Source organism: Pectinophora gossypiella, chromosome 8 (assembly GCF_024362695.1).
Source record: "Pectinophora gossypiella chromosome 8, ilPecGoss1.1, whole genome shotgun sequence".
NCBI lineage: Eukaryota > Metazoa > Arthropoda > Insecta > Lepidoptera > Gelechiidae > Pectinophora > Pectinophora gossypiella.
Window position 1 is genome coordinate 5,036,064 of NC_065411.1, and position 24,108 is coordinate 5,060,171.

General features: G+C 37.1%; 2 protein-coding genes across 5 annotated transcripts in view; one reads left to right on the forward strand and one right to left on the reverse strand.

The window, feature by feature from the left end:
* The first annotated feature begins 4,501 nt into the window (after positions 1 to 4,501).
* LOC126368913 (lysophospholipid acyltransferase 7-like) lies at positions 4,502 to 8,890 on the forward strand. Its single transcript, XM_050013154.1, has 7 exons — positions 4,502 to 4,797; positions 5,101 to 5,405; positions 5,527 to 5,678; positions 5,937 to 6,148; positions 6,804 to 6,977; positions 7,113 to 7,251; positions 8,234 to 8,890. The coding sequence occupies exons 1-7, from the start codon at positions 4,568 to 4,570 to the stop codon at positions 8,477 to 8,479; spliced, it is 1,458 nt and encodes a 485-aa protein (XP_049869111.1). The 5' UTR covers positions 4,502 to 4,567; the 3' UTR covers positions 8,480 to 8,890.
* An 843-nt stretch (positions 8,891 to 9,733) lies between these two features.
* Positions 9,734 to 24,108, reverse strand: part of LOC126368937 (loricrin) — a 34,135-nt gene continuing 19,760 nt past the window's right edge. For 2 of the 4 annotated variants that reach the window (XM_050013188.1, XM_050013189.1), the window contains exons 2-5: positions 22,763 to 22,830; positions 14,204 to 14,338; positions 11,954 to 12,866; positions 9,734 to 9,880 (exon numbers count right to left, since the gene is read on the reverse strand). In XM_050013188.1, coding sequence (XP_049869145.1) covers positions 9,820 to 9,880; positions 11,954 to 12,866; positions 14,204 to 14,338; positions 22,763 to 22,823 — 1,170 coding nt within the window. In that variant the 5' untranslated portion in view covers positions 22,824 to 22,830 and the 3' untranslated portion in view covers positions 9,734 to 9,819. The remainder of the gene's footprint in view (positions 9,881 to 11,953; positions 12,867 to 14,203; positions 14,339 to 22,762; positions 22,831 to 24,108) is intronic. The other 2 variants (XM_050013190.1, XM_050013191.1) reach the window with 2 other exon arrangements.

Consider the following 24,108-nt stretch of genomic DNA (forward strand, 5'->3'; position numbering starts at 1 on the left):
TTGACGCCTTAAATGCAAAGGAGGGTCGGAACATTCTATTTGTAAGCAGTTAGTTGGGCTGGATCTCATGGCACCACAAATCAATCTCAGAGATTTGTACTGAATGGAATCCAGGTTCTGAAATGATTCTACGCTACCTGGCACAAGAATGAAGGTACCATAGTCTATTATGCTCCTGATTAATGCATTATATAATAACTTAAGCGAATAAGGGTGCGCACCCCACCAAACTCCTGCAAGGCATCGAAGGATATTAAAATTACGATCACATTTACCGGTAACGTATTCGATATGATGTTTACCCGATAATTTATCGTCAAGAATGACGCCAAGGAACTTTGCTGAAGTTTTTACTGGGATAGGATTATTATTAAATGCAACAGTTACAGGAGGGATCATTAATCGTCTTGTAAACACAACTACAGAGCTTTTAGGAGAAGAAACATCTAGGCCATTTAAATCCAACCAAACCTTAAGCAAATCAAGAGACCGACATAAGGCTGAAGAGGCATTCTGAATAGATTTGTCAGAACAGTACAACAGGAGGTCGTCTGCATATTGAAGAATACTCACATTATCATCTAGGGAAGATTCTAGATCTGAACTATAAACATTATACAACAAAGGGCTGAGTACCGACCCCTGTGGGAGACCTTTCCAGACTAATCGTGACAAAAAATGCTCGTCATCCGTAAAAAACTGAATACAACGCTCAGAGAGCATATTTATGATAAATGAAGAAAGCATGGAAGGTACATTAAAAGCCAATAATTTCTTATATAGTATAGATAAAACTACATTGTCGTAAGCTGCAGTAATGTCCAGAAAAGCTGCTACGACGGACTGGTTAGAAGAGAATGCCAGTCGTATATCAGTGACAAAAATAGCTATACTGTCCATTGTACTTTTACCTTTTCTGAAGCCGTACTGACTTCTACTAAGTAAACCTTTGCTCTCCATAAACCATTCTAATCTATTTTTAACCAGATGTTCAGTAATTTTAATTAAGACCGATGACAGAGCAATAGGACGATAAGATGAAGCAAGGGTAGGATCCTTATTAGGTTTCAGAATAGGAAACACTTCTTGAACTCTCCATGCAGGGGGTATATTACCGGATAGCATAAAACTATTAATTAGGTTAAGCAAATAACCTAAAGCATCATCACCTAGATTAGCTACAAATGAATATGGTATTCCATCAACGCCAGGAGCTGAATCCTTCACATTTGATAAGACGCCTTTCATTTCATGGAGAGAAAAGGGGCTATTTAGTCCAGTACGATCATCGACAGCTGGTGAAATCATTATAAACTCTGAAACATAAGGAGGAGCTAGGGTATCAATAAATTTATGGGTCAAATTCTGAGGAAGAGCAGAAGGAGAGGATTCCTTGAAAGCACCCCTGAATCTTTTTATATTCGCCCAAACTTCAGATGGGCTAACATCTGGGCAAATTGATAGGCAAAAAGATCTCCATCCATCAAATTTTTTTTGTTTAAACATTTTTTTACAAACTTCGATATTTTCAGTTACTTTATTAAAGTTTTCATCTGTTGAACATTCAAAATATAACTTTTCAGCTTCTTTACGTTTTCTAGCAGCCTCTGTACATTCACTGTCCCACCAAGGTGGAGAAGGTATTCCACAGCCTACTTTTTTCATCGGAAAAAGTTCATTAGCTATCTCTATAAACGCTCCGGCAAATGTCTCTGCACAAAAGGTTTCATTTCCAGGTGTTACAGGAGGGAAACAACAAATTTTACTTTCCATTCGAGATTTAAAAGTATTCCAGTCGGCATTCAATAATCTATATTTCAAACGAATCCGTTTTCGAACAGTTTCGTGTTGAAAAGGCAGAGTGATAATAAGACTATAATGATCACTTCCAAAAGTGTATTTAAGGGCTTCCCAAGAAAGATATGGAGCAAGATTTGGGGTGCAAATTGATAAGTCTGGAGCACTCTTTCCCTGTGAAGGAGAGGTGCGACGGGTAGGTGAACCAGTATTAAGGATACAAAGGTTAAGTGTGTCCAACATATTGTAAACAGTGTTACCATTTGTATTGGATAAAGAACTTCCCCACGACACATGCTGGGCATTGAAGTCCCCTAACACTATAAAGGGTTTAGGAAGTGAGGAAAGAATATTATGTACCTCATTATATATCTGAGAAGAGGGATGTGGAATATAAATAGAAACAAAACAGATATTTTTGATAATTGCAGCTACAACAGAGTAATCATTTCTATGATTGATTTGTTTATGTTTAAAGGAAGTGGGATGCTTTATTAATAAAGCAACACCATTAAATCCATCAGGTCTATCCTCTCGAATGCAAGAGTAGCCTGAAATTTTAAAATTATAACTTGGCTTGAGCCAAGTTTCTTGTAATGCTATAATTAGAGGTTTGTACTTGTTAACTAAGAATAATAAATCTTGTTTTTTAGGAATTACGCTCCTGCAGTTCCACTGGAGAACTTTGGAATTTAGGTCCATTATGGAGTGTTTTAGAGATTTGTGCAAGAGAATCAATGAGAGCTGCGTTGGACGGTGGAATTAAGTTTGACTGTGAAAGTAAGTTTAATAGGGCTATAATAAGTTCAGAAATCGGAATATTAGAAGGATCATTGACTGTTTCTTGATATTTCAGAGCAGTTCCATTAGCAGATGCAGGCAAATCATACTCTCTAACCAGTTCCCTATGACTCTGAACGTCATAGCCTTTTGTAGTCCTGGGAGGAGCTTTTCTTGTTTGAAGAACAGTTTTTTTATAAGAGACTTTAGAAGGGGACTTGGCTGCTTGGGAAGGCGATGTTAAAAGTGGGACATTATCTGGGACATGATGGGATGAAAGAAGTGCTTCAGCATATGAGATCTTTGTTATGGCCGGATGAGTCTTTAAAGCTTCCGCATAAGAGATGCATGACTTTGCCATGGTCTCTTTTATAGCACGTTGGCGCTCATACTCCAAACACTTTCTATCTGTAGCCTGATGGTTGCCATTACATAAGCAACACTTGACATCTTCTTCATGAACTGAGCAGGTATCTCCATTGTGGCCCTGACCACACTTAAAGCATCTAGGTTGCGAGCGGCACTGGGTTTTCACATGGCCATAGCGACAACAACTAAAACATTGTATGGTTGGATAAATGTAAAGATCGACAGGGAGAGCTGTATAACACATGAAGACCCTTTTCGGTAAAATCTGACCATCAAAGGTCAGTACTACAGATTCTGTTGGTTTAAATTCCACCTTGGAATTAATAATGACTTTCCTATTCAACCGCCTTACTTTCAGAATAGGACCGCAGCCTATAGAGACTGTCGTATTCTCCTTCACTTCTTCTTCACTCCATTCAGCAGGTACTCCACGAACCACACCCATTCGAATTACTGAGAATGTAGGGATAAAAGCTTTATACTTTGAGGAGTCTAAAATAGGGTTTTCAAGAAAAGAGTTTGCATCTTCATACTTTTTGAAAGAGAGAGATACTCTGTTCCTTCCAATTCGTTTTAAGCTTCCATCCACTATACCTGTAACTTTGTTTTGTTTCAGGAATCGACCTAAAGACACAGGATGCAAAGAAACCCCATCATCAGGCGATGTCAGCTTATGCTGGATGTGTAATGTGTAAGGAGCTGCATCAGAACTAATATAAGTCCTCCGAGCAATTTGAGACTGTGGAGAGTGGTTGTCAGCGACAGTTGAAATATTTTGTGACACAACAGTTTCATTAAATAAAGGCAAAGAGATATTCTGAGTTTGGTTTTCATCAAGAGATTGGGATGCAGGCTGGATATTAGATTCAGTTTCAGATAGACATTGGCAATCAGATAGCCTCTTCTCATGACCCTTCCTTCTTTTTTTATTGCAATGTTTGCACATTTTAGAGCGTGAAACGCGCTTTCGTTTTTTCCCCTGAACTAAAGAACCATCAGTATCCATACTTGCTTCTTCATTCGTTGAAGCAACATTAGAGATTGTAACATAACTTGCAACAACAGGAGGCGTTCCCCCAGGATCCTCGGGCGGGTCCATGGCGGGAAAATTATAAAAAAAACTACTTACCAATAACTCGTTGATATTTACACTATACACAATATAAATAAAAAATAATTAATATATACAAACTAAATTACACCTAAACTAACCAAATGATCACTTTAAATATTAGAATTAAAATTAAAATTTTAAAGCCACGAAAAAACACGTCCGCCAAACAATCCGTTTCCCGCGCTTTTTTCGACATTTTTCTTGTTTTCTGCTGTTGCTATGGCTACAGCTACACTTTTTTTGTTTCTTTATTTTGAAGGTTTGGATACGTAAGAAAATCAAGGTATGAAAGCTAATCCAATATCATTCGTTCTTTTTTTATTAAAAGCTTAAAGATTGTGGCCTAAAGGTCTAAGGTAACCAGGCCAAACATTCCAAAAAATAAGCTAAAAGACTTACTGACTCATTCACTCAATGCATCATTCATTCATTCCTTTCAAAGTTGACAAAGTAACAATGTGCGGTTCATATTTTTAAAGTTTTAAAATTATTTTTGATTAAGACAAAATGATTTCATTCATAACAAAGAATAAAAATGACATTATTTATTTATCGCTGCTGTTGTTCAGCGTTGCAGTAGGACCTTATTATAGATCTATAAATTCCATACAAATAAAGAAATGGGTCGGCTCACTTCTTGGTCTTCTGCTAATTGTTATTGTGTCTGGATACAGTGCTTTTCATCCGATATCATCAGCTATAGTCGGCATCATCTTGATTAAACTGGCTACTGTCAAGTAAGGGACCATTTGAGTTTGTTTCTTCAGTATACCTCCTATGCTACCTTTGACTTCGTAAGGACCATCACACACAATAAAATTATTGTTACAGAACTTATAGATAACAGTCAGTAGTAATAGAAGATAAAAACAATTCAGTGACATGTATAGATCAATTGATGTAGACTACATTGAAAATTTGTACTTTATGAATGAAGTAAACATTGTTAAGATAGAATTATTAAATAAAGAACTAATTCAAACCTACATTGACGAAGGGTTTCTTGTGTATAAAACTGGTAATATAATTCTTTGTTTCAGATATTGCCACATAGTAACATTCTTCTTTATGTTTGGATATCTATTTTTCTTTCGGCTGGCTGATAAATTTGGCCTTCCATTGTCTTCGGGACAAACCAACCTTATTCAGATGATCATAGTTCTCAGAGTTGTGGGAGTGGCTTTTGAAATCAATGGATCCTGGCGTGCAGTAGGTGCAGGGAAAAAGAAAGAAGATAAACCAGATAATGATAAAAAAGAGAAAGATGCAGACTTTTTGGAAATCCATAATCCCAGTCTTATGGATCTGTTTCATTATTCTTTCAATTATGTAGCTTTGCTTACAGGTAAAGTTGTTTTCTGACATACCTACCTAGTTATTTAAAAAATATCTTAGCCTATATTTCTATTTTCAAACCTTATTCTTATAAATATTATGGTACTAACTAAAGTAATTATTATTTCCAGGTCCCTATTACAGATACAGAACATTTGATGACTATTTCAATCTTCCATACAGTAAATATGCTGACTGTGCTGGGTTCACAATTAACACATTGAAAACTGTGCCCCTTTATATCTCTTTGTATTTGGCCATGTCAAATGTTTGGCCACTTGAGGTATCTTTGCATATTGAAATATTGAATTCCCATAAATATTGAATATTTTAACAAATAACCTATTTGGTATGAAATTATACATAGTATAAGTATGCCGGGATGAAAAAACCAGATATCTCACATTCTGTTCTGACTAGAATTGAAAAAGAAAATGTATTAGTATCACTTCAATATTAGTACCTAAGAGCTCTATTAATAGGTAAAAACCGGAATTGCACCAGTTACTTTATTAATAAATATTTTTATGATATATTTCAGTACATCCTAACAGAAGACCATAACAACAGGAGTTTCCTATACAGAATGTTGTACCCGTGGGTACTGTTTGCCGCATTCCGTCAGCGTATTTACTCCGGCATGACACTTGCCGAAAGTGTTTGTACCTCGGCTGGTGTTGGTGCGTACCCAGTTGAGGGTAAAAATAGAACAGGCCATGGACCAACGGTTGGATATTTGAAGCTAAATCAAATGTACGTATGGTATCAATGCCGGAAATTTCAATTGGCGCAACGTATTTTGAATTGGCGTGGCAGCACAACACCTATTTCTTTTGGTAAAAAATACTATAGATAGTTGAGTAATGTCTATTTCAATAAATAAGTTTTCAGTTACAAAACAACAATGACTTTGAACTGTTTCTTGAACTTATGTAAATACTCGTAATTAATAACTCTTTACGTCGAAAAGTAATTTGAGTGTAGGTCACTTACCTTGGGAAAACAAGTACTGTGGGAAGGCAATTATAGTATAAGTAAAATAAGTTTGTCATATATTCATGCAACCCATTGGCATCTTGATGAGTTTAGATATGCAATAATAGCTTTATTGTATAGGCAGATTTATCGCCGGAAGTAGTAGGTACCTCTGCTTCGCATCATTCACAAAGCAAATAAATAAATGATTTCTGATTTGTTTGTGATTTGGATGGCCGACAACGAGTCAGACCATCTTACGCAGGAAAGTGTACCTAACTTCATAACTTGAGCATCGCAGAGTACACTGATCTCATCATACTCAAGTTTGTTGAATTTTCAGGCATAAGTTGGTGTGACTCGTACGTTACTGAGATCAAAATGAACGTAACATCTAGTAGACTTACATCTTATATTCATCATATTGTTTCAGGACCGAAGAAGAAGCCAAGCGCGCCCAATATGACTTCAACACCGTAGAATCGATGGATGTATGGGGCTGTGAGACAGTGGTCACTCTTCGCGACTCCATGAAGGTTTGGAACAAGGCTGTGCAGTACTGGGTTGCTATGGTCGTCTACAAGAGATTCCCTGTTAAATCGTTAAAGTAAGTTCTATGACTGAGTAGTTTAAGCATTTTAAAATAATACCCACTCGAAGACAAAAATATAACTTCTTACCTGCAGCAGTCTGCCTAAACTTGTCATTGATAGAAATTATTAAAAAGTTAATTTGCTTTCAGGATTCACGCGGCTCTGTTTGTGTCCGTCATCTGGCATGGCTACCACGCTGGTTATTTCTTCTGCATATACTTCTGTCCCTTCTATTTGATGGCTGAAGACATTTACTACAAACTTTACTATAAGGATGCTACTGGAACTGTAAGTATATCATTCCATGTGTTGAAGCTTTATATCTATGCCACATACCAAAGGTCAGCTTACATGTAGATGTAAGTATAATAATACAGGGTGTTAGTGACATCGTAACGAATACTGAGGGGGATGATTCAGACCATGATTCTGAGTTGATATCAAGTGGAATTTTCCGTCGCAAAATTAATGATTTTTTTTTTGTTTTTTAAAATTATTTTTATTCTATACTTTTGCGATGAAAAATTCGACTTGATATTAACTCAGAATAATCAGCTGTTTCATCCCCCTCAGTATTCGTTACGATGTCACTTACACCCCGCACCAGTACATACTGTACCCATACAAGTAGGTATGGGTGTTAGTGACACCGTAACGAATACTGAGGGGGATGATTCAGACCATGATTCTGAGTTGATATCAAGTGGAATTTTCAGTCGGAAAATTCATGAAAATTTTTGTTTTTGTTTTTATTATTTTCTGTTCCATACTTTTGCGACGGAAAATTGCACTTCATATCATCTCAGAATCATGGTCTCAATCATCCCTCAAAGTTTTCGTTACGACGTCACTAACACCCTGTATAATAAGTGATAGAGCACCTTGATTCGATAACAATTTAAACTCCATTCTAATATTTTTAACATTCATTGAAATATACATTCCCAGACTTATACCTATAGGAAATGCTCTTGAATCTGTTTATTGCAAGGAATACGAATGACAGGAAGGACTAGATAATTATACTATTGGCAAAACTACCGCCATTGTATATTATTAAGATAAATAGTCTAATTTTGCTGCGAAGTAATATAGATGATTCTAGATTTTTTTGACGTGACTTATTCTACAATTTGCCGTAAATGGCATAACTACTTGGACAGATATATGGGGTGAGAGCTCTCACTTGGGGCGATTCTAGAGCTCAACAACACTTTTTATTAACTCATTGTTTTGCAGTTAAAATCCTTAAAATACCTTCTTCTTTCAGAAAAAGAAGATAATCGGCTTCATCATGTGGTTCCTGCGGTCTCATAGCGAATCGTACCAGGCTGCAGCCTTTCTACTACTGACCTTCGACCGTATTTGGATTTACTATTCGTCTGTCTACCACTATTGGTACGGTTGTTGGTTGGCCTTCCTCATCATCGGCTTAATACTCAATCAAATCCACAAAATGGGAAGACCAAAGAAATTGAAAGGCGATGAAAAACAGCCAATCTCAAGTAATCATTGATATTGCTCACACTCGACTTTAGTTTTTGAAATTACATAACAGAGGCATGTTTGTTTAATATATTTTTGTTTGGGTAGTTTTAGTTAACAAAATGGTGTAGTGTTTTTAATCTCGAATAAAATGGAAAATCATTGTCAATTAGGAGGTAGATAATATTAATATGGTACATTTAGTCATTTTAAGGGCAACTTGATATCATTTTTGAATCTCATAGTTGGTGGAAAAGTCTGGGTGTAGGTTAAAACATTTGATACTTTACATTCCTGTGTAATCACAATTCAAAATTTTTATAAATACAATATTGTGTAATTTCATGGACGATTTTAAACGACAGTACCTGCGTAATGTTAAAGGAGCAATTGAATCTAGTCTGCATTTCCGAATTGACTGAATAAAAGTTATTTTTCTGAATTTATTTATTTATTTATCTACATATCTGGGCATTTTTCTCAAGGTCCTCGTAGACTTACTTTCTACAATTATAGTTCTTGCGCTTTAGCATGGTGCGTATAACAGCAAGGCAGAAACAAATTTCTCTTTTGCACTGGGTTCTCCTAGTGAGAGACAGACTAACAAAATTGGTGTATCAGGTATGCATTCAGTGATGTGATGTGAAGATTGTCCCCACTTTGGGAACGTCCCCGGCAGTAAAAAGGCGCAAGTTTTGAAAAAAGAGCATTATTACTTAACATTTAGGCAGATAAGACCAGATTACAAGAAAGAACAATTTGGAAAAGAAAAGCAGCTAATGAAGTGCCGTTTTCGGAACATTACCGGAAACGGCACACTACTGATTCTGACAGCTTGTCCTACGCACAATGCATGCTATAACGCACGCGGACTCAACAAATTGCGAAAGTGGTTGCAGGATTGCCTCTCTCGCTTTGGCTACTACAACTATTACGAATTTCTATAACAAACCGGCTACGCGAGTACAAAAAACGTTACGACGATAGTATATTTATCTCTTTTTAACTTATGACGGCTCATATTAGTGCGAAAGACAAAACCTATGTTTTTCTTTCGTCTTAAATACGCTCCGTCTATTCTATACTTGGTCTTTGACGAAAAACGACAGTAGCAGTGTCACAGTACGTCAATCCCATACATTTTTGACAATATTACCTACTGTCGCTTTTCAAAATCGATTGCAATTTAGCTAACCAAAGAGAATATAATCACTGTGGGCTAACCCCCAAGCGATACAGGCGCACTAATTTTATCAAATAATGTGAATGAAAATAAAAGCACTAATTGTTAATTTTAAAAGGTAAAATTTAATAGGCAAATTTACAACTATAATATAAATTGTTAAATGGTAAGGCACCTTACAAATAGCACTAATGTCGTATCATACTCTGGATGTACTGGTGTATCAGGTACGTCAACACCACAGTCACACTGAAATGAGAAATGTTATAACACTGTTACAAGACAGTACGAAAAACTGAATACCATTAATATTAGTAAACTCAGTAAATGTAAATACAGTGTAAAGAAAATAGAATGGCACAAAACACATTAACACAGGTTATTGTATTGTCGATAGTAGTCATATTGAGAATGCCACATAAGCGCTTTTTTTAAATATCACATTCTGTTGTGATTTCCTTCAACCTCGATTTCCGTTAATTTCAATCCTGGTAAAAATTAGGGACTAGGTACAAATTTTTAGTTTGTTAATAGGTTTTTTTCAACGAAAATCACGTCTGAATGTGATTTTTCAAAAAGGCACTTATTGGTTTTCACTTTAAGGCGACGATGTATAGGTTAACTGTAGTAGTACTGTATATTGAGTAAGATAATGTAGGAGGTAGTTTTAAAGATAGTCCACAGAATAAAAATATTTTTTTTTCATATTTTTACTCGGAGGAGTTTGAATGTTTCAAATACGATAAGTAATAAGGGTGGTATTAATAAAATAATCTCAGCTGAGATTGCCCTTAAGATCATGTCAGAGACAGTTCTTATGTAAACACAGGGACTTAAGCATGATATTGAGGGCAGTCTCAAAGTTGAGATTAGTTTATTAATACCACCCTAAGAATGAAATCTGCAGTACCTATACACTATAGTCGTATATACGTATGTGTAGGTATAACTTTACATAAGAATTATAAATGAGTTTGCTCATAGAAAGCCTACAAAGCGTATCTAACAATATCTACAGGCAAAAAATAATATAAAAAATAATGCTTAAACGATTTACCTATCTATTCTGCGTATGTACGAATTTAAATCGTTCAAAAATACAATAATAATAAAAAATAAACTTAAGAGTAGGTATATAAGAGTATTTATTAGACGCATTTGGTAGCCTCTTTTTTTGTGGAGGAGTCAGTTAATTACTTTAATTGCGTAGACAATAAAATGATTACAATCAAAGGCAAGGCAAGGGTTCGTATGTTTACATTTTATATGTACCTATCTACTTAAATATGTGTAGGAGTAGATATTATGTTGTCCTCTGTCTTATACCTAAGTTAATTGTTAAAAATTAACGCCTCACCAAATCTCGCTAGAGAAATGCATGCAGTTAATGCAGCCCATGAGATTCTTCCGAGTATCCTGTACAAACTAACTGCAAATTCTTTAAAATAATATGACACAAAAGTTGATAAGTTAAATACCGGTTAGGTGAAGATTATTTGCTCAGTGAAGTAAGCTAAAATGTTAGGTCAGTGGAAATTTATAAGGAGAATAGATACCGATACACAAGTATTTACATTTTGGTATCTATACAGGGTGTTAGTGACATCGTAACGAAAACTTTGAGGGATGATTCAGGCCATGATTCTGAGTTGATATCAAGTGGAATTTTCCGTCGCAAAAGTATGGAACGGAAAATAATTTAAATAAGCTCTAAAATTTTCATGACTTCTCCGACAGGAAATTCCACTTGATATCGACTCAGAATCATGGTCTGAATCATCCCATTCAGTATTCGTTACAGTGTCACTAACACCCATACCTACTTGTATGGCTACTGTATGTACTTGTATGAGGTGTAAGTGACATCGTAACGAATACTGAGAGGGATGATTCAGCTGATTATTCTGAGTTAATATCAAGTGGAATTTTCCATCGCAAAAGTATAGAATTGAAAATAATTTAAAAAAACTAAAAAAATAACATGAATTTTGCGACGGAAAATTCCACTTGATATTAACTCAGAATCATGGTCTGAATCATCCCTCTGAGTATTCGTTACGATGTCACTAACACCCTGTATACCTACAAATACTGTTCTTTTTGTGACATTTGAAAAATATTTACATTACTTACTAGACCTTAGTACGAGGAGTATATAACATTGTGAGTATAAAATATAACCAAGCAAGGATCAATAGACCCTCAAACCAAGAATTGACATTAAAATATTAGTGCATAAAAAATGCCTTGGTGGAAAGCAGAAATTAAAAGTTTAACATCTTGGCAAGCCCACACCGGTAACCACAACGATTAGGTATTTACCCAACATTCCAGCCGTAGGACACCGGTTTGTGAGTAGTACTTGCACTGCGACCAGCATTGGCCTGCCCATAGTTTCTGTTCTGATAGGTCTGTTGGTTTTGCGGCGGGTATCCTGATGGATAAGTTTGTGGGTTAGAACTCCTCGAATTGGTACTGTGCGAGGAGTAGCTAGGATTCTCCATGATCGGTCGGGTATTGAACAAGTTGTTGATGCCACCGTTCTTGGAGAGGTTCCCGAGGATGTTTCCGAAGATGTTGGAGAGACCGCTGCCACCACTGCTGCCGCCGGAACCTGAGGAGTGACCTCCCCCACCGCTGGCGTATTTACTCAGGGAGTTCAAAATGCTGTCGAGGGGGCTTCCACTGCCACTAGATCCATGACCTCCAGAGCTAGAGCCACCATAAGGGCTATTACCTCCATAGGGGTTGCTGCCGCCTCTATTCGAGCTGCCACCATAGGGCGAGTTTCCGCCGTAAGGTGAATTTCCGCCATAGGGCGAGTTGCCACCATAAGGCGATCCACCGGGATTGCTTCCTCCGTAGGGGGAATTGCCGCCGTAGGGGGAACTGCCACCATAAGGCGAGCCACCTCCGTTGTTGGAGCTCCCGCCGTATGGTGAACTACCTCCGTACGGCGACCCACCGCCGGTGTTGCTCCCGCCGTACGGTGAACTACCTCCGTAGGGCGACCCACCGCCGGTGTTGCTCCCGCCGTATGGTGAATTGCCACCGTAAGGCGAATTTCCTCCGTAAGGCGAATTACCCCCGGTATTCGAGCTTCCACCGTAAGGCGAATGGCCTCCTGAAGGCGGAGCGGGTGGTGGGTAGTTGGGGGCGATATCAAAGTCCCTCATGGGAGGTTTGTGCGTTGTCGGCCTTGGTGCTGGAGGCGCAGCGGGCTCAGCATGAGATCCTGTAACAAATACGTTATATTCTTTATTTCATTGAGATTTGTACGAGTATCATACGGTAGAAACGCTTACGGATTTGTAATCTCTTTTTAGGTTGGACTTGTCGTCAGAAAAACACTTGCCTTGTCGTCATAACAAAGACATAAACACGTAAAAAAATCATAAACAGCCTATATACGTCCTACGGTTGTACACAGGTCTCCTTAAAAATACCCAGAGTGGGTATGGAGCATACTCCACAACGCTGCTTCACTGTGAATTGGTGAACGTGATTGAGCTAGTAGTCGGGATCAACGGTAGAGATGCAACACAGACAAGTATTGACAAGTTTATTAATGATGTAGTGTCAATGGAAAGGTAACCAGCCTGCAATCTTCTTCAACACTTTTTTTTCTGACCGACTTGCATGACACTCTCTAACATTACGAGATTGAATCACTCAGATATAAAAGTATCTGCTCAAAAGGCAGTACCTACCTACCCATTATCCCATTATATACTCAACACCCTCACTCGCTTTTACCCGGTTAGTCATGAGATGAGACTAATTTTATTGGAAGTTACGAATTCCCTTGTGTGCCTGTTGTGGGAGTTTGTGGGGAAATATAATTTATCGTGGTCCACATCGGAGTTAAAGTACATACATACATATACAAAAACTCACGTCTATTTTCCATCGGGGTAAGCAGAGACTATAGAATTCCATTTGCTTCGATCCTGACACACTTCCCTTGCTTCCTCCACATTCATCAATCGCTTGATACACGCACGCCGGTTCAATGTAGACCGTACTAAACATTTTCTAAGGATATCTCTAATTTGGTCAATGTAAGTCCTTCTAGGTCTTCCTCTGCCAGGCCTACCATCAACTCACAACTAGCTAAAGTAAAAATGATATAATACCTAATAGGTAATTACTACCAGCCGAAAAAATACAACTTTGTATTATGAATGTGAGAGGGTAGTCGACGGATCATCTTACATTGGGACAAGGTTTAAATAAAGATGTGATTTTTTATGATTATGTCCCCACCTCCGGAACGTGAGCCCAACGATCAACCATTAGATCATAGAGGCCGTTAAAGTATTGTTAGCTGCATCCGATGGCAACACCAAAAGCCGAAGCTATAAGGACGCGTTAACCAACCAACATTAGCCCCCTTTTCTTTCTTTCCGCTCGAAGCGCGCGCTCTTTAGACCATAGGATTACGTACATTTCTCTTATAAATTATAATTTTGTAAAATGTCACTGATTTGTTTCGTGCCGTGTTTTGTGTTGTTATTTTTTTTTTAAATAAATTGGTTTTCACCTCTAAAAGTATCGATAATAAAATCTTACCTTCAACTTGTGACTTCTTTTTGCATGTGGGATATGTGCCACAATCTTTTGTGTGACCATAAGAGCAAGGGTCTTCAGCTAGCACGCACACTTCACTGTTGAGGCACCCAATATCTTTGCATGTCCTCCCATATTCTGGAAAAATAAAAATTATTTGCTTAGTAAGTAATAGGTAAACAAAATCCTATGAGATGGGATATGAGAATATTACAAGTCGCGCGTAGTGGAAAAAGGTCTTCAGAGCTTCAAAAACTAGTTGCGAGCTCATTTTGAATCCTTATGCGGATATTCTTAGGATATTACTATTATGTATGATGTATTTTATTTATTTCAATACTTGTCTTGTATTATTTATTACTATAGTTTTCTCAGATTATTGTTAGGTATATTTTTATTATACATGGATTACATTATATTGAGTATTTATTAATATATGTACGTATAGTATAGAGTATTTATTATATTAACTTTAGTTTTACTTTTAGGTATTTATTTATTTATTATTATTTTTTTGTTGCACCATCCCGCATCCAAGTTGTAAATGTTTGTTTCCTTTTGTTGGTTGTCTGGAAGAAATTGCTCTAGAGCAATAAGGCCGCCCAAATTGTACTGTATTCATGTGTTTTGTCTGATTGTTGAAATTTTAGTTCTGTGCAATAAAGTATATTTGATTTGATTTGAAAAACTTAAGTAAATAAGCGGAATTTTATATCATTTTGATTTATAGAGTTATGAATTCATAATAATTATGTTTGATGACTCGCGTAAAGTAGCGTATTAGAAACATAACTAGTAATTCAGCCGCGTATTTAAATAAAACTTAATAAAGTTTCACGTCCCAATGCAGGTCAAAGGTATTCTCCCTTTTTGTCTCTTTTCTGTCTCAAGATTTTTCCTGCTATCCCCAGACATAGGGGTCTATTTCGATGCTCATTTATCTATCCTTCATGCCCGTTTGACTTTTTTGCGATGTCTCGTGTCTCACTCCGTAACCTAATTTGATCAAAGGTCAGTCAGCATTCAAAGATCGTCACTAGGTGATATAGGCTTTTTGCAGTGTTTGAGTTTATATCGTTATTAACAGCCTCCGTTGTCTAGTGGTTAGAGCGTTAGGCTCACGATCTGGAGGTCCGGGTTCGATTCCCGTTGGGGACATTGTCGAAATCACTTTGTGAGACTGTCCTTTGTTTCGTAAAGACTTTTCAGGCTTGAATCACCTGATGATTCCGTGCTTCGGAGGGCACGTTAAGCCGTTGGTCTCAGCTATTAGCCGTAAAAACACCTCCACCAACCCGCAGTGGAGCATCGTGGTGGAGTATGCTCCATACCCCCTCCGGTTGATTGAGGGGAGGCCTGTGCCCAGCAGTGGGACGTACATAGGCAGTTTATGAATTTATACCCTGAGACATCCGTCGCGACGCGTTTTCATACTAACTCAGGGTAGTTAAGGCTGTGTGGTATCAACTTTATTGTTATTTAACGTAACAAAATAAACCTATATTAACGTGGTAAACGTTGATTTTAAATCGAAATATGAACACCAAGTGAAATACGCAACATTCTGCTTTCATTCTTTATTTCAGTTTCTACTTTCTTCGTATCGAAAGTTTGGAGGTATTTTCTATTCCAGTAACAGACGGAATACATACATAAACATCATTCTGAATGTGTAACACAGTGCAAATATTTCTACTGGTTGCAGAACGTGCATGAGCGTTCTATAAAAGAGTTCTTACCAGTCCTAAACATAGTAGTCGTATAAAAATAAACGATTCGTGGGAAGGAAACTGTATCATAGAATGAATACATTCTATTTGACTAAGTCTGCAGGATTTCGCCCTTTTATAACCAGTAAGGCGTGACCCATAGGGTGAATTCGTTTGTAAATAGGGTTGGGATTATTACTGAATGATCGAATCGTCATACTTGCGAGTATGATAATGTCAAAATAATGCGATTCGCACATTTGAGAGATAGATTTTAAGGAAGCTAATTAAATACAGGTAAGTATTTACACATATCAAGTATAGATAGGTTAGGGAGTGCCACCTAAAGAGAGTTTTTGTTTTTACAAAATAATGGAAACAAGTTGTTCCTAATAAGTACCTTTTGGTAAGGTTTGAGTTTGAATTGAATTCATGTTAATGGAAATATACTCGCCGTTATTATATGGGGTTTAAACATAGCTGGCAAGTAGTTCGTGTACACCTACCCGGGGATGCAGGCAAGGATGCTATGTTATAATGAGTACCTAATGTCCATATGCATATAATATTTAAAAGTAAGCGAAATGTCACAAGTTTGGCTTTATATACCTATGTCAATCCCATATCTACTGATTAGGCAGACTCATTCAGATCACTCGATCAAAAAGCGAATCGCACAACTACACCCCTACATGTATGGGAATAGGGCCATTTGCATATACAAGATTATATACTTTAGATTGGGTGCCCGTCCTCCTTGAGAGTCAATATCACACATAATAAAAGCCAGGCGAAGCGGAAAAGTTTTTTCCACTGAATTGTTTTCCCATTGTAAGTATAAGCTTTGTGTATTATGTAAATAACACACGCGGTATTTTGGTAAGTAGATGGGGGGTGGGAAGATCAAATGTTGGACCAGATCCGAGGGACGACCCCAATTCAATACCATTTTAAAGGGGGATATTGGTTTGCAAAGGGTACGAGTAGATACGACCGGAATTCGTGGCATTTTTATGCGTTTTGACACTGTTTTTGGGTGTACGCACGTGATAAGAAGGTTTGAAAACGGTCACTTCGTAATTCTTAAGTAGTAGGTAAGTATCTTTGTTCTAAATGAGAAGAAAATCAACAATGCTTAACATAAACCGTCGACTCATCATAACCAATTACAAAAATGTCACAATGATGAATGATGTTTTAAAATATTAGGCTGTAACGATTTTGAAAAGAGTATTTTCAAGGCAGAAAAATACTCTTACTAAAAACGCTGAACGTAATAAATTTTACTGTAAAAGAATTTACTTACTTAACTAAACCAATTTACATAAGCTTAAGTAGCTGTGCCCCTGTGTGTCACTGGCTGGCTTCTCAAAAGGAGAGCGCAAGTTCGATCCCCATCACCAGATTTGCACCAATCAGTTATTAATTTATCTTAAATGCATTTTTGGCACAGTTGGCTCGACCATTATAGACGGCGATACCGCTCACCACCTAACGCGTTGTTCTGACAGGAAGCTTAGGTGAAGCGTGGATACTTACGTCATCTTGCGATGGATCTGACTAGCTTAATTGAGTTAGGAATAAGAGTAGACATATTCGTGAGTGTGTCAAAGTGTTATCTGCTGTTACTTATTGAGTAAAGCTTTTTTGAATTTGAAATTTCAGCTTATATTTTGTAAATGGAACCAGTAAGCATACTTGAAGTTGAGAGTACAGACCTAGTTAGTGTTCATATTCAAACCAAAAGGAAGGTTATGATTAAAGGAAGGTATTTGATTTCGAAATACCTACGTGCCTCCAGAAGAACGACTTTGGAGGCAATAAAAGCAAATAAAAAGCGCGTCAGGAGTGCAGATCATAACTCATTGTTTTGTTACTTTCTGGAGTAGGGTAACCATTCTTCAGCGGATTTTTCTGCGTCGTAAAAAGATCCTCTATTCTTCTATCGTGTGAATTGTGATGTGGATTACCAACCCCATCAACCCTGGTGTCAGGGTTATTACTGAGCCGCCATAGGCCCCTGATATGACTCATGTAACGACTACTAACTTACAGGTCTTTTAAGTCCTTTATTGAACTGGTAGTGAAGAACAAACTTAACATTGAATGCGTTTAGTAGCTAATCATTCTATGTATGTTATAAAGTGCAACCACAGTCGCGCCACTAGCAAAATGTTGGTTGTGCAACCAAAAAGATACCAGGCGGGTAGCGTTTATTTTGTTGGTGGATGATGATGGCACCACCACAGTCACGCCATCATGGTGTGCGAGTGAGATACAACAATAGGATTACTCTTCAACACGATGTGCTTGCTATACAACATTCGAATATCTTATTCCACTGAACAGTTGGCGAAACAAGTTTAGTGTTTAAACGCAACTATGTCTGTATCATAAATAAATCATCTGTGCAAACATGTACAATTCTTCAATTGGTATGCCGACATGAAAAAAGAGAACCCAAATGAAATGTTAGTTAATTTTTTTTTTAGATTTTTCGTACAAAAAGACTAATTGAATCGAATGTTTAAATCCCTGGCTTCTTTTAATTCGGGGAGTCCTAGTAGTAGTAGAAAAGTTGTGTTTTCTTAAGTAATAATAAATAAACGATCTCCCTCCGGTTGATTGTGGGGTGGCTCGTGCCCAGTGGAACGTATATAGGCTGTTTATGTGTTATGTTGTGTAATAAATACATACATAAACAGCCTATATACGTACCACTACTGGGCACAGGTCTCCCCTCAAACAACTGGAGGGGGTATATGGAGCATACTCCACCACGCTGCTCCAATGCGGGTTGGTGTGTATTAAATAAATTATGTTTTTAGTGACTTTTTTATTCATATTTCCTCTGTAACCGAGAGCATGGACACCCTGATCATAAGTCATTGTTTTGCTACTTCCGAGACGCGGTTTATGTGTGCATTAGGTAATGGATCCTGGCTCGTATCTTGGAGATTACGTGCCGTACGAGTTACATGTGGGGTGATTTTAGACTGTGACAATTCAGATTTGTTCACAGTTAAATGTTAAAGGGGTTTCAAAGCTGTGGTTTTACGTGTGTCACACGTGAACGACCTTCGAGTAGGTGTACGGTGTGGTTACCTACCGTTGCTCATCCGGGTCCAAGTTGAATACTTACTATCTCTTACTCTTACTATAACAGTATGGAAGTACAGTATCTCCTTCTTTTTCATCGTTCCCTCATTACTAAGGATCGCGACCACGAATGACAGCTCCATGCATGGTTCCCCAATAAAAAATACAGTATAAAAATACAGTAGTAAGTATTACCTATTGCTTACACTGTACCACCCCAGGGACTGCTATTCGTTATTATTCTGTTATATGTATTTGCTCCTTATGCAATAAACGGTCATTGGTGACATATTCGTGTTGGCTTCCGTTCTGTCATTTAGGGTTAAAAAGGTTACATCGAAGCAATTCATCTAAAAAGCAATATTGCTATTTGACATTTGCGCATATAAAAATAAGTGAGCAATTTTAACAATTATCAAATAGCAATATTGCCTTTTTAAATGAATTTATTCAATGTGGCCTTTATAGCCCCGCAGGACTCACCTCATCTACTAAACATTTCCCTCTAAAACATTACATTTTGTACGCACAATAAAACATTTCTTATTCTAATATAATTACCCTTACCCCTTGATCACCCCACTCGTCTAGTCTTTGTATGTATCAGCTTATGCATGGTCGACTAAGCTCATCATTTTCCCCTAATCCTTTTACGTTGAACTTGCACAGTATAGTTTGCATCTATTATTCGCATCTGATACCCGCTACGTTGAACGCAATTACCACGAATACTCTCAAGACAAAGCTGCAACTAAAATTCAATATCTATCATTTATTTTTAAGTTGTATTAGGTTTCACAACACTTTTTGAACGTAACATTCTACGACCGCGTCTGAACGAGTTATGGCTGCAAAGAAAATTCATTTAAAGACAGAAATTCATCATCATCATCTTAGCATCATTCCGTTTCCATATGGTCAGTTTACCTAACCTGAAGATTTGACAGGTCCGGTTTTTAAAGAAGCGACTCCCTGCCTGACCTTCCAACCCACTTAGGGAAAATCAGACCAACACAGGTTAGGTCGCATACCTCCGAAATGCATTTTTCGGTAATTTGGGTTCGCGCACTATGTCTCTAGAAATTTTATTCTAAATCTGTTTCTGTAAAGTGTGTAAGTAACCTCTATGCACATTCTAGGTCTATTACTAAGATCTATTCTCATACCACATCCATATCTATTTAGTCATTAAGTCGTGAAAGTGGAACATATAAACTCACAAACATTTATTTGTCATTCATAAACAAGTATTTGTTTGATTTACAAAATGAAAGCTACAACATAGACACAAATCTAGTAGAAAGAAAGTAAAAGGTGATTGATCACTTTTAAATGTTTACGAGAATCATTCAAATGTACGTTGTTCCTAAGTTAATCGCGATGGAAATGCCAAACAGAATTTACGTAATAGGTATTCTAAGATAACCTTACGCTAATCGGTTCAGACAACGGTATGTAATCTAGCTCGAAGACGATAATTTCCCTAGCTAATACACAAGCTCCATGTTGTTTTAAGTTATATTAGATTTTTAGCTTCGCACTCAGGGGTCTAAAAAGCCAAATTAACGAAGAATTTCATCTAAAAACAATGTCTTGACAAGTTCTCTTTCAGGTATCATGATATAAAATTGTTAAAATCCAACGCATTTAATATAAAAATCCGTGTTAAGATTCAGATGCTCTATATGAAAAAGGTCATGTCAGACAGTTTTTGATCTACTCCTCTTGAACATTTGACTTGTAACTTGGAATATTTAGTAATAAGCGCGAAAAATTGGTTATAAATTATACATATTAGACTTTTCGCATCGCACACAAGGGTCTAAAAAGGCTACAGTATTGAAGCATTTCATTTAGAAGCAATTCTCCTATTTGACATTTGTTTGATTCTGCGGTTTTTATGACATGCAGCTGAACGCGTTCTGTTTTCCATTCGCCCTTATTCGGGCATAGAAGCATTCTAAGACATTGATTTGCCTTACGTTATTACTTGAATCATTGTAATTAAGCTATTAGGCGCTTCGATAGCTAATTGTTCAATGGATGATAGTTAGATGCAGATGCTGTTTTCCTGGTTGATGTTGCTTGTAAATGCAAGTGCAATTCCATGTCATGTTAGCTATGAGGATAATGTTTGCGCTCACTTTGTACCCATTAATGTGTAGGTTTAATATAGGTAACGTAAACTAAGTTTGTAGATAGGTGCCTGTAGAATAGAAAGTTTTTTAACACATAACACCAAGTTCTTACCGCGTTAAAATCACGGATTATGAGACTCCCGATATTTCAACACTATTAGACAATACTGTTATAGGGAGACAGATATGTTCTTAGAAAATTATGGATCTACCAACTCGAATTTCATCAGTCATTCCGTGATCAAGGCACTATCAGCAGTGTTTTTAACGCGATAAGAACCCGGTATTACCCCGTATTTAAATTATGATCATAACCGCGTAAACCTAAAACAAATAGCAAATAGCATGCATTGCATAGAACCATAATAATAATTGGCCAGATTATCTTGACACATGATGGTACTCTGGTCTTATCTGCCTAAAGATTAGGTAATAAAGCTCTTATTAAATTTTGCGCTTTTTTATGCCGCATTACTGTGTGTAGCTGACACGTTTTGCTGCAGGATCTCCTGTGAGCTATCAAGCCAATAGCAGCACGGCATCTTTATGTATAACGTGAGTCGGGGTCGGGGAATAGTGGTGTAAAAAAGCCACAGCACATATTAGAATAGATTGCATAGAATATATTCTATTCAATACATTATGCTATTTGCTGTTTCTAAGTAGCTATGTAATATAGGTATGCCACCAAAACAAAGTCTTGTTGAGGGACATCAAGCGGGCACCAAGCTTGGTGCTTGGTTTGGATTGGTGCGGGGTTTCGACTGTCCTGTCTATGCGTAGTGTCACTATTTATTCTATTATTGTCTATCTTATTAAAATCTTAAGACCGAATGTTCTTTTAAAATCAAATCCCAGTGTTTAACTATTGTGTCTGGAAATATCGGCTTTAGGAGGTTAATATCAATATCTTCGAACGTTTGATTACAGCATCTGCAATATTCCCGCCGAAAACATGATCAAAGGCTTGCAATGAAGCTGTCGCTGAGTTTACAATTTAATTTATTTGGAAAACTAGCGAGCGGGCGTTTGCTTGCTTGCCTTGTACCCAACAGTCTTCAATCACGCCTGTTACGTTTAGCTACCCTAACAATATAGCAAGTGTGAAAGAGTACAATTTTTTGATGGAGATTTTTGGTAAAATTTAGACCAAAACGTTGTCTAATAGTAAAAACATCGTAAGCGTCTTTTTAAAAACTCACATTCGGATGTGTTTTTTTACCCGACTGCAGCGAAACAACAAGAAGGGTTCTGTGTTTGACCGCTAAATTGGGGCTTAATTAGCATATTTTATATGTTACTGGCTTTTATTTGCGGGTTTCTTGTATTTACTCGATAATTACGTTGAATTGATAACATGACTGCTCAGACAAGTTCCGCATAGGTTTTATCTTCAAATCTTGCATAAAGTAATCGGAAACACGAAAAATCTTAATAAATAAGACCCCGAAATAATATAAATAAAAACAATAAGTTTAAAAACTAAATCCCGACTACGGAGAAATCACGCTCTAAAAAGTGTGAAACAAGAAAATACGTATGTATATTTCTAAGGAATTCTTCCGAATAGTGATGTTTAGAAGATAGACGAAAAGTTAATTTTATTGTATACGTACTGGAATAACCGTCTGCGTACAGCACCAAGCATAACGTCACTACAGCCGTCCGCCAATCCATTGCGATTCTGAAACAAAAAGCGCAATTTATATCATTTGACGCCGAGTAAAAAAAACACGGTGAAATATGAACACTCTTCATGTGGCGAACTGGGGTCCCGCATAAAAACTCTCTATTACACTCTATGTCTGTCACAGACTCATAACTTTTGATCTATAAGACGTAAGTAGACACTGAAAATGAGTTATAAAAGGTGGGGAAATTTGAAAACGCCGGTAAGGTAGGAAGTGTAACATACGGTACAATGTTTGCATAATGTTATAGGAAGTAGGTTCTCGTGTGCGTCGGAATTTCTACATAGAGATCCAGTTCCCTTGTGGATGTAAAATGTGAATGTAGAGCGTCAGCTTCATAGATGGTTGCTGTGAAAAGGTTGAAGAACGACAGAACTGGGTAATACGAATAGAATCTATAATAGGGTAGGGCTCAAGTTACCAACATGTAACGTGATTAGATATTGAAATTAAAGCTACTAGATTATACAGGATATAATGACACCGTAACGAATACTGAGGGGGATGATTCAGACCATGATTCTGAGTTGATATCAAGTGGAATTTCTTGTCGGAAAAATCATGAAACTTTTTGTGTTTTTTTTTCAATTATTTTCAGTTCCATACTTTTGCGTTGGAAAATCCATTTGATATTAACTCAGAATCATGGCCTGAATCGTCCCTCAAAGTTTCATTACGATGTCACTAACACTCTGTATACTGTTACGTGGTTTTGGATTTAAAAAGCGGGCACGTAAAACACAGTTTGACACATTTTAAAATAAAACAATTTAATCAAAGTTTAACAGACTTTTCATGACTGTTAATATCGAAAATATCATGGGCAAAAGAGATGATCGATCGTGGACAATATTGGGTGAATGATTGGAATGTAAAACTACTTAATTAATCCAAACAGAGCAACCATGGTGCAGACTCGACACTCAATAAAACGAAAACAATGCATCTAAAAAGTTCTCTCTCATTCATTGGTACACGAGAGCAAATCGCTAGTATTTTGTAACAATTTCTAGGATTTCAGTGAGGAGCCGCGAGCGATTGAAACGGCTGAGCTGAAGCACTAAATAAATAAACAGTCTCCGCGAATATTTGCACAAACTAGCGATAAAGCATACTGTCTGTGTAGGTCTGTAACGAGCGCCTCTGGCATTTCTGTAATTTAATTTCACTTTGTTCATTGGACTGTGAGTAAATAATTTTCTGTTTGCTATTTTTCACAATAAGCGATGTCAATATCTGGAAGCTGGATTTTAATTATTTTCGTTTAACTG